Raw genomic sequence first — 16,515 nt, 5'->3', positions numbered from 1 at the left:
TTTAACTACTGTGGTAGCAGTACTTTCATTGGTCACATCTGCTGTTTGAATACCTCTCACAATATTATAAAATATCAATCTGCCTTCTTTATTTGTTATACCGTAACACCCATCGGACGTTTTAATTTTGTTTACAACCTTTTTATTAGCCATGTTAATAACTTCTATATAAAAAGGCCTTAAATTATAGGTGACTGCGACGGTGTTTCCATCAATACATGTAACATCTACTGGCCAATTTGATAAACTTAAGGTATTTCAGTCAAATACTCCATTTTCATTGTGGATTATAAGACAGCCATTTAAAGTATCTACAAAGACCATTTTTTTTGAAGGCATGATTGTGCAGCCTTTGAATCCAAGTTGTTTCCCTCCTTTAGATATCTCAAATATGTCGAGTAAGGCTAGTTTGAAGTTATTGATTGGTTTTGATATCGTTGGTAGTATTTCTTGAGCTTGATTGTCTCTATCCATCGTAATGGTACTGGTGGGCGGACTTTTTACGGTGGATATTTCTCCCATATTTGCCATGGACAGCATGTGAGACATCTTGTCATGAATTTTGCATTGTAGGTTTATTTGTTGTAACTCTCCACCTTCAAGTAACGACTGCATGAATTTCTCTTCCTTTTGAATCTCGGCCTCAAACATTTTTCCACCCAAAAATGTCTGAAGGTTCGTTGCAAAATTTTTAGTCGCAGATATATTCCTCTGAATCTCTTCTATTGTTTTACAATGGTCGGAAATTTTTGAAAGGAGTATGTCCATATGTGATGTGGTTTTTTGTTCCGCTCTTTGGATATCCTGATGTATGTCTTGTTCAAGTTTATCTAAGTTTTTGTTTATTTTATTACGTATCTCTATTATATCTGTCTGAAATCTTTGGCGCTGTTTTTTAATCTTTCCCAAATTTTGCCTCCTGTCTTCCATTATTCTTCCTATGTTGCTTTTCATATCGTTTAAACTTTTTTTCCGTTATGTCTAATAATGCGAAAGTCTTCGATATTTTGACAATTTCATCGATTGCTAACAAATCACATTTCTTGTGATTGGTCGTAATGCAAAGTGAACAACAAGGTTTTTCACGTTGGGAATAGTAGTGCTGATATTTTTTGTCATGGTCAGAGCAGTATTAGTTTATACTTGCTATGCATGACGGTATTTGTTGATAGTTATTCACTGATGTTACTTCATGATTTCTTAAGGATTTGGAAGCTCGATGGTGTTTTTCGCATGATGTGCATAGACCTTCATCGCATTCAGGGCACCAGAATATGGCGTCTCTAACCACATCCTCGGTTTCACAAACACCACATAATGTTCCACTGGCTGAAGCCATTCCTATCTGTAATCAAAATTCAAAAGAATGTTATAATGAATTGGAGATGAGCTAAAGGTTGTAATTTGTGAATGAGGACAGTAAATTGAGTATATATATATAAGAAAAGAATAAGAATTTGCAGTAATTCTAAGAGAAGTGACCTTTGCAGTTTGCAATAATTGGGTACTGCATTAGACCAAGGAGGTTATACTAGAATACAACCTCCTTGATTCCGTACAAACTGCAACGTTTAATACCAATTAGCACACAAAAACTGCTTACAGAAAGTATTGTAGGAACATTACTGTTTTTGAAAGTTAATTCACCATAGGAAAGTTCCTCAGAATCTGAAATGATAGATGAAAACCCCTATAATCAAGTTAGTTATCGTAATTTTTTTAGTATACTTTAACAAGATTTCTACATCGTAGTAAAATGTCCCCGCCGCTGTGAAAATGAGGAATAAAATTGTGTGTACAGTAAAGAATTGTACAACATGAAAATTGATTACATCAAAAAGTGTAGTTAGAGCTTTTGTATGTGTTCCTGTTAGTCAATGGAAAGAACCCTGCATTGTTGTAGGATAGTAAAAATTGCAAAATTAAAATTACAGTATATTATATGGACAGCTACATATGATGGCAAACAATCCTAGCAAGTACGAGAACTTTTTGTCAAACGGTGTCAGAGAAATTGCGTTTACAATATATAATTGTGGTAGGATAGTCCAAAAAATAGTTCCATTACTCCCATTAATTTATGTGAAATCACAATGACGATGTAACCCGGATTTGTTTTCTTTCAATCGATTTATGACTTTTGAACACCGGTATACTACTGTTGCCTTTATTTAATATGGTCAATAACTGATAGTGACAAAAAATCATGCCAAGTAAAAAAGCTTTCAATGGGTCATTGTGAAACGATAGTCCAAAATATGGTCAAAGTCTAATAACTATCGTAGAAATGGTCAAATCAAAATGACGGTATAATATGGTTAATCACTCATAGTGGCGAACAATCCTGCCACATATGAGAGCTTTCTGTCAAACGGTCTCCGTAGGGATGTGTCAACAAGGGGGCATTGTGATAAAATAGTCCCATAACTCCCATAAAAATGATCAAATCATAAAGACAGTGCAATATGGTCACAATTCTGCAAATTATGTGAGCTTTCTTTTCAAAGGGTGTCAGATGAGTTGCTTCCACAAGGTGTTATTATATCAGTATTTAGAAATGGTGACAGGTCCACAACTCGAAAAATTAGTCCCAAAAAAAATGGTGGTACAGTATGGTCAACTACACAGGATGACAAACACCACTATCAAGTATGATAGCTTTCTGTAAAACAGTGTGCGAGTAGTTGCGTTTACAAGATGTCATTGTTAAAATACTAAAAAACAAAATGGTCAAATCAAAATGACACAATGACATGTTATATGGTATATTATCTTACCTTCTATACATTTCTAGAAATATGATTGGTTAAAAGCGTCCGCGTGGAGACCGTGTATATTCCATATTAGGTTAGTAGGGAGGCGGGGCTTATTTCATAAACGGTTAGTAGTGGTGTTACGTCCCTTTATAAAAACAAAACGGTACTGAGAAAAAATCTTAAAGGTTTCAACAGACGAAGAAATTGATGATAAAGATTGAAATAAATTCATAAAACACATTTAAACCTAACAAGTTGTTATTGTTGCATCTGTTTTTGTAGGATCAATGGAAGTAGTTTCTTAATGCTAACGGTATTGAAGACTTGCTCACTTTGATAGGTCACTAGTCTAAGTACCACATGTTAAGATAGTCGGTAAGATAAATTCGTTACACAGTGTGCTAGTGACGTAATATGGTATATATGGGGTCAGTAAATACCATATGGGGATTCGAGCTTCGCTCTCACCCCATATGAAATTTACTGACCCCGTATATACCGTATTAGGTCACTAGCACACTATGCAACTAATGTTCTATCGAAGTATCGTAGTCACAAAACATGGCAAATAAAGCCCTATCATCCATGAAATGTGAACCGTCTTTTACATTATTTAAGGGTCCCTGTACGTTCGGGTTGGGGCTAAGGTTAGGTAAGGTTAATTAGGTATTCTTTTTTAGGGTTAGGTTTATTGTCAAGATGACTTTTGTTAAGTATAATAGAAAATAATTCTTTGCAAATTGTGCAAAACGTAAATCAAGACTCTGGTGAAATTATTTGACAAAACTTATAAGCTGACGTAACAAAGGACGACAATGACGTTGTATTATGGAACTGCGGAACCGAATATCAACTCTCCTTTCGCGTCTCTTTTGCTAAGCAAAATGAAAAGAAACATCCCTCCTATTACCTTCATTATAAGTACAGTTACTTTAAACCTGTCTCGAGTACGTAACGGGTCGTTCTTTCAGGAAAGATAAAAATAAATGAAGAGCGGCGAAAAAAATATAATGGTATTGCTTCCTTTTCTACACTAAAGCCTGGACAATCCAATTTTCGGAACACAAAGTATAAATTTATGTTAATAATACACAAAAAGGATTACAGGAATTATAAAAAATCAAAAATCGAAAGTATTGGACAGTATAGCAGATCGCACCAACCACCAACACCCGACTCTTCCGAAACACAGACAAATAACAAGTTGAAGTTGGTAGTTTTTCAAAAATTCCAAGAAACGAGAGAATTTGTATTGTATTAAATAAGACACATTTCATGTATTCATGTGAAAAATATGAATCTGATAGAAGTGTTCTCTTTGTTTTTGTTACCAAATAATTTGTAAATACTTGACAATGAGCTATGATCCTTTCAAAGCAGTGAATACAATCCGGTCTAAAATGGATTTGGAAAATCAATTTAAAATAATAAAATTTGGATGAATATTACATTTTTAGTATATAGTATGTCTGTATATTGGATAATGCTAGTCTTAATATTTACTGTAAAAAGATGAATGTGACACAACTGCAACGGCCTTTCAAAGCATGAGAGAAACGAAGCTTATGACCAAGTGAGCTATTTTAGCAAAGTCAGATTCGGGCTTCTTATTACAGTTATCCTTTCCTTCTGATAATTGACATTTCATTTAAAATAAATGACTGTAGTATTTTCAGTTCGAGAAATATATATTTGCTGTATTTGCATCCGGTGTCAATTAGGGGATGATCATTTGATTTTCTGTGGGAGGATGATTATGAAAATGAATAACTAGGCCTGGTAAGAACTGAAAATAAATGACTTTGCACAAGACCCGTAACAACAGATGAAAATAAATTATCAATCCGGAAAAAAATCCTCCTACCCCTCCCCCCCTCCCCCCGAATTTCAAATGGTCATTCCCTTACTGCAGATAAGTGAAATAGGTCATTTTTAAAATGACGTCCATAAAATCATCCTATCATTAAATAAAAAGTGTCAGTCAATGACAAAGTTCCAGTCCCAAGTCCCAAGTCAGGAGCCTGTAATTCAGTGGTTGTCGTTGGTTACTGTCTGTTATATCTCGTTTATTGTTTTGTCGTAAATCAGTCTGTTGGTTTTTTTCGTTTGAAATGTTTCACATTTTGTCATGTCAAAGCCTTTTATAGCTGATTATACAGCATGGGTTCTGCTCATTGTTGGAGGCCGTGTTATGACCTACAATTACTTAAAACCATGTCATTTGACTCTGTTGGATAGTTGTCTCATTGGCAATTATACCACTTCTCCTTATTTTACTTTTTGATACAAAAATTAAAAAAAGATGTGGTATGAAAGCCAATGAGACAACTATCCACCAGGACTAAATGACAAGGGTGTTAACAACTACGGGTCTTGGAAAGCCTTCAACAATATATAAATAACGCATAGCTGAGAGGGTGATAAAGCAGATTGTTACCCCGAGAAAACATTGTCAACTGAGGCGCTCAAAAGTCCTTTCTTTATCGCTCAAATGTCCATTGCCGCTTTTCCCTTACCTGGTGTGCCGACAATTTATGTCAAAATTTCAAATGGTGGAAAAAAACATAATTTTGCTAGAATTTCAGCTTATCTTTTGCTGCTGTAACCCTGAACATTGACCTAAAAATCAAAAGTGATAAAGGATGCAGTAACAGAGGCTTCAGCACTGAACAAAATCTCACTCTTTATAGTGACTGTGATCTTTAATATTCATTAGAATCACAACCAATATAGTAAGATATGAAGCCAGGTATGACATTCTCCCGTGAACAGAACCGTACATCTTATGGGAAGATCTATAGTTATAACCTTAAACAAGGTGGTCTCGTGGTAGCGAGGTCGTCTCGAGTGCGGGAGGTCGTGGGTTCGAATCCCGTCCGGGTGAAACCAAAGACTTTAAAATTGGCATTTGCTGCTTCTCCGCTAAACACGCTGCATTTAGGAGTAAGAGCAAAGACTGGTCGGCTCGGAGTCAGAATAATGCGTCCGGGTAAGGTGACATGTCTTCATGCGGACTGTTACCTTGTGAACTAGCACGTTAAAAATCCTGCTCAGCGTGTCTGTCTATTACAAATCAGGGTTAATATTCATATTAAATTGAGATTTTCTCATCCTGAATATGCATATTAATTTGCCGCTTGACGTTAAGCAGCCATTCATCATCATCATTTAACAAGGAGGGAAATCCACAACATGAAAAAATAAAATTCGTTAAAAGGATCTGAAAAACTATGTTTTTACGCCAGAACAAATTGGGTGCAGCTTGAGATATATTTGACAGATTTAAAATTAGGTCACTAATGCAAAACATGGAAACTAAAAAAAGGTAATTTTGATCAAAGTTTTTGAGCATTTTCTGTTGTATACACATGCAAGTAATGATGTATTACTATTGGCTAATGCATGTTTAGTGTTAAAATCTCAAGGTTGATATGGAGTTTTGAAATAGGATATAGGTGTCTGTTTAACTGTATGATATGTATAAATCGGACAACTCTCCAGTCGGAAAGGGGACCATAAATAATGTACAGTTTTGCAAGAGGTCCTCTCTGCTAATTAAAAAAACCTTTCAATTTAAAAATAAAATGTGGTATAATTGCCAATGGGACAACTATATACCAAAAATGAAGTGAAAATATTCCTTGTATTTGTATCCAAATAGGATAAAACAAATCTTAAAACCTACTGGAAATTGAATATTAAAGAGTAAGTATTATACACTATAGATTTTAAAACAATTTTACACATATTTATAAAATTTGATACTTTAAGCATTGAAAATTTGGGTTCAAATTTTATAAATAATGTGTAAAATATGCATCAATAAAAACATAACTAAATATGTGTTGCTTTACATTTCTGAAAACGTATGGTCCCTACATCTTCTCGATAACATGTACTTATAGTTTGGCATTGCACAAGGTCATGCTTTTCTCATACTGTTTATGAGATCTTTACACTTAACCCGTTGGATATGTATAATGTACTGCCATATCTGAACCGTGACAGTTTATCTAATATATTTTCTGGAGAGGGGTTGTTTCACTGCCAATTTAAGGCCTTAGTAAAAATATCTTTATAATCTAAAAATAAGCCGAACTTATTCGTATAGCTTAAAAGTACACATGCAGTGCTGATCTAGGTATACTAATTAACCTCAGATATTTTCATAAACAATCTAGTTGGTACGATTTTAAATGCACGTTTACAAAGTACTCGGTTCTGTAACTACATGTATATGTTAAAGATAAAATACAATACAAGAAAGTTAAACGTTTTTTTAGTTTCAAACTTATGTAGAAAATATTAAAGCTGTCCTTAACCTCCACGTTTATATTTTTCTATCGTCGATATCATAGTTATTTCCGCGAATTATACTTTTCTCAAAACGTAGGTCATGTTAGATTTACAGATTATTCGATTGTCTAAATGTCAAGTTGTCTTTGTTTTTAATAGCATTTGTTTGATGGTCTCTGTTGTATAATTTCACATTCTGTCTTCACCAAGACCGATTTAGAACTTAACATACGATACAGACACTTGATTGAACAGAAAGGAGATGTGGGACTCACATCGACCAGATGTCACAAATAACTAAGACATGCTTTTCTCTGTTGTCCGACATTGTACTAATTGGACAAGATTGAAATCTCAAAGAGGCTATTAAATGAAATTGACAGATCTATATGATAACACTGCAACCTTATAAATTGTACAAGCTTTTCGTACAATATGATTGTTCTCGTCCTGAATATGCGTGAAATATTTGCCACTTTGACGTTAAACATGCAACAATCGATCTAGTAAATTGAAATGAGCACCTATTTATATTGTGAATTTAGGGTGATCAAATTTCAAATAAATAAAATATGTATTACGCATTTGTGCAAAAACACCTATCAATGTAGATCTAAAACTCGTTTCAAAACGCCTGAATGAATTGTATTCATTCTCCATTATTTCCCCCTTTACACCAGGTATATTTTTAAGCGTCATTGTTTACTTGTCTTGATATCATCGTGTGCTAAACCTGTGTAGTTTACAATTACGCTCATATAAACACGATTACCTCTAACTGCCCATTTGTGTCTTTGGATTGCTGTATCACTTATGCTTTTACGCCTTATATTCTTTTATTCATATGTAAGTGGCAAGATTGTTACCTTACCACATTCACGTTGAAAGTACATTTACCAAGTAAATAAATAGCTGCGCTAGGAGCGGATGATCGTACGCCCTTTTTATTTGTTGCAAGTTTTAATTGATTTTTTTATCATTGATAATGTTAAGTTTGTGTGATACCTGTAGTAAAACTTTTATCTTAAATACTTTCAACATAAATTCAATTATGATCAGTAAAGCAGGGGAGACATTTCAGCGTGTGCACTCTTGTGATGTAACTTTCTGGTTTGCTGGTAGGTTTTGAAAATTTTACTTTCCACAAAACAAACAAGAGTGCACGAGCTGAAATGTCTCACCTGCTTTTTTATGATTGAGTTTATGTTGAAAATCTTAAATACGAAGGTATTCCTACAAGTATAACATAAACTTAACATTGATAATTCCATGAACATGAGGTCAAGGTCAGATGAACCGTGCAAGACAGATATAGTGGTCCTATTGCTTATAGTACCTGAGAAACAGATCAAACCACAAATCTTAACATTGACCAATGAACCATGAAAATGCGGTCAAGGTCATATGAACCCTGCCAGACAGACCTGTTCACCTTACAATCATTCCTCACACCAAATATAATTGACCTATTGCTTATAGTATCTGATAAACTGAAGAAAAAAAACCACGAAAACTAATCCTTGACCAATGAACCATAAAAATGAGGTCAAGGTCTTATGAACCTTGCCAGACAGACATGTACACCTTACAATCTTTCCATACACCAAATATAATTGACTTATTGCTTACAGTATCTGCGAAATAGACAAAACAACAAAAACTAAACATTTCCCAAAGAACCATAAACACTGATCCATGAACTGAGGTTGAGGTCAGGTGACCCTACCTGACGAACATGTAGACGTTGCAAGGAACCCATATACCAAATATAGTTATCCCATTACTCATTATAAGTGAGTATTTCACTTGACAAAAAACTGCAATTATTTTTCCTCAAGCAGTCACTGAATCATGAAAATGAGGTCAAGGACAATGGACATATTACAAACGGAATATGCGTGACACAAGGTATCTGCATACAAGGTATGAAGCATCCAGGTATTCTACATGTACCTTCTGAAATATAAAGCTTTATACAAATAGTTTACGCAACCGCCGCCGTCGGATTGTAATACCTATGTCTCGCATTCTGCGACTTTTTTCGCAGGCGAGACAATAAAAATCAGACATGGTGATATCCGTTTTTGTCAAAGGTTTTAAAAGTCGTAAATCCAATACATTTTTTTTCATAAATTTACGCTAGACGAGAAATCCCAAATCGTATTATATTTCATCAGACAAAGATTGTCCAAGTATAATTACTTTAGTGTTTCGTCACATTTGCTGTTATGAACAATAAAATTATTTCTAGATATTCTTAAAATATAACAGAGTATTTATTGTAACAATCATCAAGTATTCTTCTGCATATAAACATTGTTACCTCTGATATTATAAATGTTATTAACGAGATTACTGGTCAATGTGTTATGTATAGAGAATGCTCAGACGCTTTGATGAATGCAAAACACAACAACTCCTTAAAAAATGAAGATTACTGTTATACAGAATTGCATTTGTAGTATCTTAACCAATCCTGCGAATTGTTTAAATGCATTATAATGTCACTTCACAGTTAGCAAACCCGTCCATCCCTTTTGTCAAGTCTGATGTCACGCAAACCTACTCGATTTTGACCACTGTACATCGGTTTCTAGCATCGCTTTCTGGTGTACTTTCCATCGTATTAACTAAAACATTGAACACACGCACTCGGAACAATTTGTTTTTGTCAATTCATGTTGGCCGAGATATTATAACCAAGATTATAGTAGTTATTTGGAATTGGTATCTTTGGCTTTGAAGATAGGTTTGCTCTGTCCTACCTATATGGAAATTATCAAAGTCCGACCCAGTGTCGTGGAATAAAGTCCGTCTGTTTCATCTCGATGCTCATTGTGGTATTTGCTTTAGGGTACCCTTTATAGAAAATAACGGTACCTGGGGACAAATATCCTGCCCACCAGCCAAATGTTCCCACCGAAAGTATAAGGTGATCCATCTTATGTAAAATGGCAAAATCTATGTAAGGGTCGCCAGTCTCGACATGGTAGACATTTGAAGAATCGTCTAAGTTATCTTGACACCACATCATACTATTAGAAATCATGACAAAAACAACGTTAGAATAACGTTTCCGGAAGTAGTTCATTGCCCTATAAAAATAGGGTATTGGCGCAGGAATATGACCTACTGGTTTTCTTTCGTGCACTATATCTCCACGTCTTACATGAACACCAACGAAAACTGCCTCTTTAGAAACTTTTCTCTTTATGTCTTTAACGTAAGGCAATGCCTTTTCTACAAGTTCATTTTTTATCTTGTAATGTCGCTGTTTCAAGTCCATCTTGATATTTTCAAAATACTTCCAAGATTGTAAATACCTATTAAGATAGACATCAGTATGACTTTTGATATTTTCGAATTTTGGCGCGTACACTGCAGTATGTTCCTCTTTTACCTCTGTATATTTCCCTGATTTATCCATGTTTGCTGTACTTATAGGCAAGTCAAACATATTCCATAGTTCTGTAATCTCCAGTAAAACCGGGGTCATGTTATTCATTTTAGCAATTCCTATAAGTGAAGCGTATTGGAACATCTGATTACCTGCTCTCCCATGGAACCCTACTGTGATTTTCCTCTCGTTCCTGCCAAAAGGTACCGGATTTTTCTGAATTGTTATATTTCTTGTTGAAAATTTGCGCATGGTAACCAAGGCAACCAAACAGATGATGACAATAACAAACACTCTTCGAAGACCTTTGAATTTCCTGTTGTAAAATATTAAGATAATATTAAGATAAGCAATTACATACATGTAGTTATTTACGATCACTTATATGAAAACCATTTGGAGAAAAAGCAAATAAGAAAATATGTGGAAAAAAATATCATTTTCAAATTTGAAATGCGAGGAAATATTAAAGACAAATTCAACGTGGTATTTAATTGTTGTCATCGAGAGAATTTCTGACGTGTCACGATGATTGGGTAGCGTATGAAAGTATATCGAAAGGTTAGAAAGTTTTTATTATGAAAAATACCCCTTTTCATAGACTATATATACTAGTTAAGTGTTTGCAAACAAATGATGACATTATTTCTAGGTTATTTAAAATGGGGAGTAAAAGAAAGTTAAGGTGCTATAGCTTTTCCGGCTGAGCTACATTCCTTAAGGGTTCTATGACTTCAGAGTTGGAAACACTAACCATTCCATTACACTATGGCGCACTTTCCATTTGGGTGTTCAGGGATTCATTAATGCAATGCATTGATGACGTTTAGTTCCATATTAAAGATCCGTAATTAGCGGTTGTCGTTGGTTGATGTCTGATCATGTTTGTGTATGGTTTTGTACATAAATCAGGCCGTTTGTTTTCTCGTTTGAATTGTTATACATTTTGTCATGACGGGGCATTTTACAGTTTCTATACGGTATAGGTTTTGCTCGTTGTTGAAGTCCGTACGGTGACCTATAATTGCTTAAATCTATTATGATTATAAACAGAAAGAGTTTTTGCACTTGAAAAAACTGTGGCCCATATGCTAATTATTTAGCCTGAATGGTAGTGTCTTACAACCATATTGTATTAATATATATCTTTTTTATTTTATTTATAAAAACAGAGCAAACAACATGCAATAGATACACAGCACATGTAAATATGAGAGAGAGAGAGAGAGAGAGAGAGAGAGAGAGAGAGAGAGAGAGATATTCAAATTTTTATATATTATTTTCATTTCTTGTTAATAGCTGAACACGCCTAGTTTATGCGGAACCCATCTCTATAGCTAAGGGGTTCAATTGAAGTTCACATGAATACGGATTTAATGAGGTCGAATTATTCACTTGCAAGTGAATAATTCATTAGCGATGTTGCATAGCTTATTTTGACAAAACTGAACCAAACTGGCTGCTAAAGGCGAATAATTGTATCACTATTTCACTTTGATTAATGATTGAACAAACAAAAAAATCATATTTCATTTTTTTCTATATCTCGTAGCTAATGCCCCCTTTAAATTTGCACCATTTGATCTCTGGTTGATCGTTTTCTTATTGACAATCATTCCACTTCTGATTTGTTAAACCAAAGTCAAACACCGTCATGTATAAAAATAAGGAGAAGTTGGAATAGATAAACCAGCAGGGGCGAATCTATGATTTTTGAAAAGGGAGCGTAATTCTAAAAAAAACGGATTATATACCGTTTTTTTTTGACGATTTTACGCTAAAAAATCATATGAATCGTGAAAAATATATAATTATTTTTTGGGGCTATCAAAAAGGGGCGTACGCCCTCTACGCTCCCCCTGGATCCACAACTGCTCAGATACAAGTCATGTCAAATAGCGTCAAGTACTCACCTTAACTGGACGACTCTCATCTCTCTTGGTTTTCTGGCACATAGGCACCCTATAGAGGATAGTAATGTAAAACATGAGCATAGAATGAATTTATGTTTGTAAGAAACAACCAAACGAAATGTTTAACATCCCGGAAATCCTTTTCATTCTTGTTAACAAAAATATCCGGTCATTCCAAAAATGGTGCAATTTCCAGTAATGAAAATTGTAAATATGTTTTTACCCTCCAAAAAGTTTTTGTATGAACAACCTTTTCCCTAACAAATTTATAATTTGTTTATTTTTGTTTATTTTTATTTTTTTAACAATGCATAATCATTTTTAATATCAGAAAATAGGTGATTAACTTCCTGTCTAATTCAAAACAGGATGGTCGGGAAAGAGAAAGGGGGTGGGGGTGGGTGGGGGAGGATAGCGACGTGTTACACAACCTTGCCAGGAATGAGTCCGTATCTTGGAGAATATTTAAGTACATGTTTTATGAAATAAGAAAATTATGTCACGATATTGGCATTTCCCTACAATTAATTGTTGATAGGTGTAAATATAGGACAAATTGTAAATACTGGTCAACTTATCAGTTTTTGCAATATTCTATTTTTTTACCAAAACACACAGATTTAAATTGAAATACAGATTTACTCTTCTTGAATTACAGAAAGAGGGTCAAGTTTACACCTACTAATTTCTACTGAGTACAGACCTACTAATTTCTACAGTTCTACTGAGTACAGACAAAACTGTTTAACTAGGAGAGTAATCTTGAAGACGTGTATGGACATAATACTAAAAGTAAATAATTATATAAATAAAATTCAAAAGCATTTTATAAAGTGTTTCAGAAAATAAATAAGTTCCCTGGATTTTGATGTGCATTTTCTCGTACCTGGTCTGCGGAAACTAAAATATGGAAAAAGTGTTTGAGATCAGATGTGGATCCAGGATTTTGAAAAGGGTAGAACTAGTCAACGTTTGGAGTGGAACATGTAATAAGTCTATGCATTAACCATATATATGTAGCTCCTTAAAGGAGGCTCGGCCCCCTGCCTCCCCCTAAACCCGCCCCTGGAGACGTTCCCTACAAGAAGAAAGAAATAATTGTTGTGAATTGTATTGATTGACATGGACAATAGATGGAAACTAAATATCATTTGTACAAGCATGTGTGTTTTAAACTGCTTTACTAAACAGAGCGTATCAAATGAAATTCTGGTGTTTGTTTATGTACAATTTTCTACAGGCTTGAAAATAAGAATGGGCTAGTCGTGCCTTCGGTTTTTAAATTGCAGTGGGCCGGCACAGGTTACGTTTGTCTGTATTCCGAGTGTAAACACTGACACGGCTGGTAATCTACACACGCAGAACAATCGGTTCTGCAATGAAAACCGTGAGAGGATTTTCCGGTTATGCTTGAGTGGAGTAATTGTCACCGCTTCGAAAGGTATGTACATTTCTAAATCGAAATTTTCTAGTTCAATTGATCATAATATTGAAAATCGGAGAATGCTATGCTGTGGTGAATACTTTAACGAAGAGACATATGTATCATTTACTGTTATGCATGGAGTAAAACTCCTACAAAATCAGTCGTCCCACGAGTAATTGATGAAAAAAGTGACATTTCAATTTTGAGATGGTTCTATTAACAGACCTACAAGTTCAAATTTAGTTTTTAATCTGTTAACAGGATTGAATGTCGTTTTCAGCGGCGTGTACGCTGTCTGAAGTTGATAGACGTCTTAATAAATCTAAAAACTGCTAATTTTCATTATTTCATGCGTGAGGGGAACTGTTCTGATTGAGGACACCGTGAATGCGTGAGGGGAAGTGCAAACATATCTTTATATCGAAAAATGCAACAATCACTTCAACGACAAAATTATTTTATATCTCTTACTGTGTGACGTTTACATTCTGACGTCAAACACGCGACTCTACACTAGAGTTGATGTGAACCTTGCCATTCAGTCACAGGCCTTCAAATATTTCAATCCTTTATTGGTTGATTTAAAATACATATATAAGTAAGCAATGAATGTGGTTGCTAAATTTGATAGATACTTTTTTATGCTTCTTTGTTAAATATTTGTTTGTTTTTGTTCTAATTGAGATTGTGACATGGTGATGACTGCTGACCCCTATTTTGACAACTTTACCTATTATGTCTGTTTTGTTCACGCATCGTTGTAAATATAATGGAATTTGATGCGACTGTCATACAAGTGAGAGGTTTAGCGCTATAAAACCAGGTTCAATCCACCATTTTCTACATTTGAAAATACCTGTACCAAGTCAGAAATATGACAGTTGTTGTCCATTCGTTTGATGTGTTTTATCATTTGATTCTGCCATTTGATTAGGGACTTTTTTTAATTTTCCTCGGAGTTTAGTATTTTTGTGATTTTACTTTTTTCAAAGAAAGGCAAGTAACTTGCACAGTTTTATTGAAGTTCATACTAAATATAAATTGACAATGAATATGGAAATGGCTGCAACGTAAATATAAGTGGTTTAGATTTATGATTGACTATAATTGCACTTCCTCTCACGCATTCACGATGTCCTTAATCAGAACCGATCCCCTCACGCATGAAATAATGAAAATTGGCAGTTTCTAGATTAATTACGACGTCTTTCAACTTCGGACAGCGTACACGCCGCCCAAAACGACATTCAATCCCGTTGACAGAAAAAAAACTAAATTTGAACTTGTAGGTCTGTTAATAGAACCATCTCAAAATTGAAATGTCACTTTTTTCATCAATTACTCGTGGGACGATTGATTTTGTAGGAGTTTTACTCCATGCACAACAGTTAATGATACATGTGTCTCTTCGTTAAAGTATTCACCACAGCATAGCATTCTCCGATTTTCAATATTTTGATCAATTGAACTAGAAAATTTCGATTTAGAAATGTACATACCTTTCGAAGCGGTGACAATTACTCCACTCAAGCATAACCGGAAAATCCTCTCACGGTTTTCATTGCAGAACCGATTGTTCTGCGTGTGTAGATTACCAGCCGTGACTGACTTCGCTGTCAATACCTATTGATGATCCTTACGCCTGTGATTCTTCAAAATATCAAGGTGGTTACCCCGGATTGTTATCAAATGAAAATCTACTCACTAATTTGGTGGTTCTTCTGATCTCTCTCCTAGTCGCCAAGTAAATATTTTCATCGCCAGCAAATATCAACCCGTACCGTGAGCATGTTCATACCATACAACATGTTTTAATTATTGATTGACACATAATCCCATGCCACATTATCAAACATTTACACATAAGTTAAGTCTGAGGATTTAAACCGGGTATACTTGTTATGCTTCACTAGTGACATCAACCTTGTTACTATATGCAAATTATTTGCTTTCAATTAAACTCTTTGGAAATGAAAATAAAGACATGTTCGTGTTGGTAGTGGCTGTAAACTTGTATGAAAATTCTGATTTTTTACATAGTAATACGAAATTATTAGGACTATATTCACACAGTGAAATGTGATATAATTGATCTGTTTCACAACAAAAATCGTCCTTAAATCTGACCCATCGATCCATATGTCATCCATGATAAATCCATCTTATTAATTAGTTTGTGACTTTATAGTAAGCCTTTTCAGGACACTGGCGCGTGGGAAATGGACTCCTTTTTATGCTTTCCGGTGTTAAATTTTTGTAAGTTAATTCATATTAGTTGTTCACAGAAAAAAATTTGGGAGGAACAAAAATACATTGACAATACGTGTTTCGTGCTGCCCTCTAATCTTATTTTTTCACGTATATTTAAAAAGAATAAACACCGAAAAGAAAAAAAGGGGATCGATGTCTCAAGCGCCTATTCTTTTGGATATTATATCTGCTGCTCAATCTGGTTAAATTCAGAAGTATCCAGGCGCGGATCCAGCCATTTTGAAAAGGGGGTTCCAATCCCGGAACACCATGAACAGTTCATTTAATAATAATAATAAAAAAAAGTAGGGGTTCCAACCCCCGGATTACCCCCTGGATCCGCCAATGCTATCGGAACTGGCGTTCTCGTCGTAATATAATGAAATCAGAGATCTATTAAATTGAGAATGGAAATGGGGAATGTGTCAAAGAGACAACAACCCGACTAAAGAGCGGAAAACAGCCGAAGGCCACCAA

General features: G+C 34.7%; 1 protein-coding gene across 1 annotated transcript; it reads right to left on the bottom strand.

Annotated features, from left to right (window-relative positions):
• Window positions 1–9,119: 9,119 nt before the first annotated feature.
• On the bottom strand, window positions 9,120–15,736 carry LOC127729957 (galactoside alpha-(1,2)-fucosyltransferase 2-like). The gene is made up of 3 exons (XM_052237944.1): window positions 15,494–15,736; window positions 12,363–12,411; window positions 9,120–10,765 (listed from the first exon to the last, which is right to left on the bottom strand). The coding sequence occupies exons 2-3, from the start codon at window positions 12,380–12,382 to the stop codon at window positions 9,832–9,834; spliced, it is 954 nt and encodes a 317-aa protein (XP_052093904.1). The 5' UTR covers window positions 12,383–12,411; window positions 15,494–15,736; the 3' UTR covers window positions 9,120–9,831.
• Window positions 15,737–16,515: the final 779 nt, after the last annotated feature.

The sequence above is a fragment of the Mytilus californianus genome, unplaced genomic scaffold (genome assembly GCF_021869535.1).
Source record: "Mytilus californianus isolate M0D057914Y unplaced genomic scaffold, xbMytCali1.0.p SCAF_2, whole genome shotgun sequence".
Lineage (NCBI taxonomy): Eukaryota > Metazoa > Mollusca > Bivalvia > Mytilida > Mytilidae > Mytilus > Mytilus californianus.
This window is presented reverse-complemented; position numbering and strand designations above follow the sequence as displayed.